Genomic DNA, 5,363 nt, shown 5'->3' with positions numbered 1-5,363 from the left:
GTGGCGTTTTCTGCTGCTAGGAACACATGAGGAATTTCTCGCATAGCTTAGCCATTTTAAGATAATTTAATTAACAGAGATGAAGGTTCTAAAGTTAACCAAAACCGAATATCCTCTGGAAAATGTAGTTATATTCATTCAACACAGCCAAAATGGCTTAATTAAAAACAGAATGGCTGAAAAATAGCCTAGGAAAATCCATGTATCATTCGTTTATTAAAATAAAGACTTGTTTTCTCAATATTCCTTTACAAAATCAAACGGATAACGACTGGTTTTTCCAATTTCCGCTTTTTTTCCCCAATTACCTTTCTCTATTTGAGCAATAACTGAATCCAAATAACTGAATTTAGAAACAGTAAACATTTAACATTTTATCGACCAAACATGAAAATAAATCACAGGTTAATGAAAATAGAAATTTGTTGCAGCCCCATTTAAACCAATGACTTAACTGCTGTATATGTAACCAGACAAAACGGCTGCTAATTCAGATAACTGGTTGTCAATGAGGCACAGCTTGAATATTGAGGTAAGACTAATTTTGAGCTAAGCTTGAGCACATAATTCAGCAAACAGAGTCACCATTAAGATAATTTGACAAAAGTTACTCACAATTCTGGACGGGCCACCAATCTGGACCAGGTCGAACACGCCATCCTGGAGCGCCTTGCTGCGTTTTTATACAGGTGCTGATGCACCACGCGGCCACCTTTTCGGCGTCTGACGTCACGCCGCGGTGGTTTTCTCTTCTCTTCTTTTTTTTAAAGTTCCCTATTTTTTAAGGTTTCATTGCGGTTGGTTGGTGCATTATCGCCACAAGTTCGCTCCTTCCGGAACAGTTTCAGTAGTTAAGCAGCGACACTTCTTTCACGTCTTTTTTTCGTTCCACGGCTCGTGCAGCTTCTCTTCAAAGTAACAGCAGGGAACTGTTGGCGAGAGGAGAAGGAAGAAGAAGAGGAAATCGGCTGATTAAAAACACCTGCGTAAAAACTAGCAGGTGTGTTGGGTCACCAATCAATCAGTCTCCACTTTATTGAAGAGGGTTTAGCTGCAGACCTGCAGACCACTACGTGACACACCCACTCAACTCTGATTGGGTCACAGAAGAGACTGCGTCTGAAACGTGATGACGTTTACGCTAAGAAGAAGGACAAAGAGGGAACCGAGAGTTTAAAAACAACACGTGTTATACTTACACAGTGACAGAGGAAAAGGTAAGAATGGATAAAGAACGCATTTTAATACTGAACACTGTATGAATACACTGGAGACCATCCCTACAGCAAGATTTCCTCACTGTCCAACACAATCTTAAATCTTAATCATTGATTTATGTCCCTGCATCTGCACTCCATCTCCCTGGACAAAGACAAAGACATGTACACATGTGGAACTGAGTTTGACTCCAGGTTAACTGGATAGTTTAGGAAACTGTTAATCCAATTTTCACAACAATTTACATCCCATAATATGTGAGTGTCATTAATGACTTCATCATTTTGTCTTATCAGCAAGATAACTCAGCTTCAGGGTCACATGTCCAAGGAAGCAAGGCTCAAACTGGAAAGCCTTAGAGAGTGAGGACTTTGTCAGGCGCATGTAATCCCTGACAACCTTTTGAAAAATGTAAATAGTTAATTGTCTGCTATGCATACAAATAAATATAATATATCATTCATTACTTGTATTCATTACATGGATTTGAAAGTTATACAACTTTCTGTGCAGAATCAAGGGTTTCAGGGCTTTTTGTTTTAATTTCATCAAAATACCTACTGATGTCCAACTGGCTGGGTTTGATTCTACTTAATATCTGTCCACTAACACCTGGACCACACCAGCACAAAATTAACTTTTTCAGGTTAAAAACATGATCAAGTAGACTTTTATTAGTTCTGTATGAAAATATTCAATTTTGAAAACAGTGCCCCCTGGTGATGGCAGACAATATGACATTTGGTATTTGAACTATCAACTCCTACAGCTTTTGGGCAATCACCTTCAAACTTGGTGAGGTCACTTTGGACAAGTTGACGAACTTAAGTTGCTGAAAGTTTGTTTTAAACGTTGACGTGGGCACACGGAGACTTGCACGCCCTGGAGCTCGAACCCATTCAGAACCGCTTGTGATACTGGTTTAAAATTGTATTTAGACCGTCTCATTAAAGCTGTTGTAACTTTTTATGCATGTCCATTTCATTCAAAGCGATGTTCCTCAGTACAGAAGTGCTTATCTGTGGAGACACCGGGAGTTGAAATGGTTTCAGCTGTACGTTCTACTTAAAGAACTCTTAGTTTAAGTTGAGACATTTAAAAAATAAAAATTAAGAAATAAAGGACTATGACTTGATTCATGAAACACTGACTTCTCTTTATTTTGAAACATTTCTGTGCACACTTTTCAGATTCTGTTACATGTTCACATTCTTGGAATGTAACACAACAGCAAAATATAAATATAAGCCTATTTACAGCCACCTGTACTTTAAATGTTCCCCATAGAAAAATCACATTTTGTTCAGTCAGGAAAAGGACTTGATGTGTTGATACTGAAGATAGGAAGGTCAACTGTTAAGGAACAAAGCAGACTTTGAACAGAAGGATACTGAGCTGGACAACGCAATGATGGGATTGAGATACAAAAATAGACTTAACTGAGATCAAAGACAGTGGAGCGAGACTGTGTGGCGGCACCTGGGAAAATTTGTGATGTCACTAAGTTACGCAATACTGCCTCTACATCTCGGAGGTATTTATCAAATTGAACAAAAGTCAATAACTCTGTAAAAATGGTAAAAACTGCACCACCACTTACAGATTCTAAATTAAATGAATTTGCCAGCCTTTGTCAATGATCACCAATACAAATATACAATATATAAAAGTGTATAGGCAGTTTGATCATAAATAATACTATAAACAAACAGTTTCGAAGAGCTCAATTGATAGGGGCTTTTTCATGTTGCATACCCAATGATCCTGAAAAGAACCCAGTAGTGTCCACAACGCTGAAAACACTGGGGATGAATAACATGTAGCTGCAGCTCTGCACTGTCTAAAAAGAGTTTTGAACATTCAAGTCTGTGTTCTTAAAATTTTTGGAATTGACGATGCAGCACATTTTCAGTGGAAGAGAAAAAACTGAATGGAAATAAGAGACTACATGGGAAACATGGGTTAATTTAACCTAAACTCTTCTTGCTTTGTTTGTCTGCTCTGAAGCCTTCAATAAATAACAAACCAAAGGTGACATTGATCACTGTACAAAACTGTAACTTCTCCAACCCCTGCTGCTGAGCTGTGGACCTTATAAACACACACAAGGTGAAAAACAGGCAGACTTCCAGCTGATAACACGGGACAATGTTGGTTGGACCAAACCTCAACAGGACAACATGCAATTTGTGTTCCAGTACCACGTAAGTGCTGTTTGGCCACTTCACCTGCTCTTAGCTCTGATTGATAACAAACACATCTAGGAACACAGCCTTGGATTTTCAGACTGTAAAACAAATACTCAAGTCTTGGCATTTCTAAAAAAGGAGATAAAAAAAAAAATGCTAGTTCAATGTTACACTACACCTGATTAAGTCTCTGGCAAATTTAATGAGTACTGGTATCCAACTGTACAGGTTTTTGATACTTTACTCTTTGAATTAACAAGAAAGCCTCAGTTTCACTCCACCTCTTACACCGTTTTGGGTTGCAGGACTAACAGCCTATTTTGAAATGATAATCCATTTTGTGTCTGTACCATCAAAAGTTTGGTACCCAACCCTACTTACAGTCTGCTTGCATTGAGGAGTTTTTGTCTTTGGGGATATCTCGGCAAGTGACTTAATTTCAGCTATTGCCAGTGCTACTTGTGTTTACAAAGATTTAGAAACAATAAAAACGGGAAATACGAACAAGTGAAGTTGGAAGAGAAGGGTTAGAAAAGAGGAAGTTAATGAATGATGTAGAGGCACAGTGTGAACTTTAGAAAAGAATAAGAGCTTTAACACACAAGTCTACAAGTTATATGAGCTTCAAGTGGAGTCCAATTCAACCCTGCCTTAGTTTGTGTTGCCTTCTTGTTTTTCATTTTAGATATGATCGGCTCAACACTCCCTATCATAGTCCACACAGACAATCAAACTCATCAGAGCAGACTGCTGAGGAGGGAGGAAAAGCAACTTGTGACATACAAACATACTACAGGATGGGGCTGTGGTTACTAGGCTGTGCTGGCAGATGAGAAGTCCCCTTAAAGGAGAAAATGTTCGAGAGGTCCATCGGTTCATGGCAGTTGTAGGAAGCAGCAGCGGGGTAGGCCGTTATCATTTGCCTGCAACAGCTGCTGCCATGGGAGCACGCATCGTACCACGAGCAGTCGCTGCCAGCTCCTCGATTTCTGTGTTTAATCGCATGATGACCCACTCCATGGCCTCCCGACCCTGAAACAGACAAATGAGGCATTAGTGAACGATAGTGTTCACTGACAGGTTTATTGACAAGTCAAACTGTCATATTGAAGTCACCTTGCCAGCGTTAACAGAGATGGTCTTGGCCATGAGACCCTCAAGGTAGCTGCTCAGACTGACACCTTTCACACTGATCAGAGATTCATGTGTCAGCACTGTTCTGAAAAACACAAACAAAAAGGTCACAACAAACCTCCAAAAACATAAAGCATGATGTGGAATTTTATATATAAACAATTACTTTTTTGTAATCTTTCAATCAAAGATGTTTCACAGGAATAGAATTAATAACTATAAAGATATTTACTTTTCCGGATTCTGTGGATGTGGCTTATAGGTCAACTTCTCGTCCACAGATATCAGGTTAGTGAATGTGATCTGGGTAGACAGAATAAAATCGCCATTGGACTTAAAATAAAACAAACTGATAAACAATTATCACTATGTGAGTGTCAAACAACAAGAAATCTTATTGAAAGTGTTTTCAATCACATCTCTTCATCAGCACTACTCACATTTGTAGATTTTAACTCAAAGGTCTTCTCTTTAGGGTCCACTACTGAATGCTCCTGAACATAAATGCATGTCCTTGTTGCCCCAATGATCTGCAAATAGGACAAAATACAGTCATGAAGGTGCAAAGAGAAAGTATTCACATCATCAGTCACTATACAGCTTCCTTTAAACTCAAGTCATTTTTTTTCCATTCTCAAACCTACAGACTTGGCAATGGCAGGTAGTCCCCACTCTGTGCTGAGCAGTCTGGTGCTGTGTAATCGTCCCTGTGTGTCCACACTTCTGTCTAGAACGTCCACACCAAACACACAGGGGTTCATGGGGTTGGGGTATTTCTGCATTGCTGCCTTTGTCACCGTCTCCCATGGGTGGCTGTCAAAA

General features: G+C 39.3%; 1 protein-coding gene across 1 annotated transcript; it reads right to left on the bottom strand.

Annotated features, from left to right (window-relative positions):
* Positions 1-2,353: 2,353 nt before the first annotated feature.
* Positions 2,354-5,357, bottom strand: LOC122760326 (PRELI domain containing protein 3B-like). The gene is made up of 5 exons (XM_044015419.1): positions 5,186-5,357; positions 4,982-5,071; positions 4,774-4,844; positions 4,524-4,626; positions 2,354-4,439 (listed from the first exon to the last, which is right to left on the bottom strand). The coding sequence occupies exons 1-5, from the start codon at positions 5,321-5,323 to the stop codon at positions 4,323-4,325; spliced, it is 519 nt and encodes a 172-aa protein (XP_043871354.1). The 5' UTR covers positions 5,324-5,357; the 3' UTR covers positions 2,354-4,322.
* Between the last annotated feature and the right edge of the window lie 6 nt (positions 5,358-5,363).

The sequence above is a fragment of the Solea senegalensis genome, unplaced genomic scaffold, assembly GCF_019176455.1.
Source record: "Solea senegalensis isolate Sse05_10M unplaced genomic scaffold, IFAPA_SoseM_1 scf7180000013432, whole genome shotgun sequence".
Classification (NCBI taxonomy): domain Eukaryota; kingdom Metazoa; phylum Chordata; class Actinopteri; order Pleuronectiformes; family Soleidae; genus Solea; species Solea senegalensis.
This window is presented reverse-complemented; position numbering and strand designations above follow the sequence as displayed.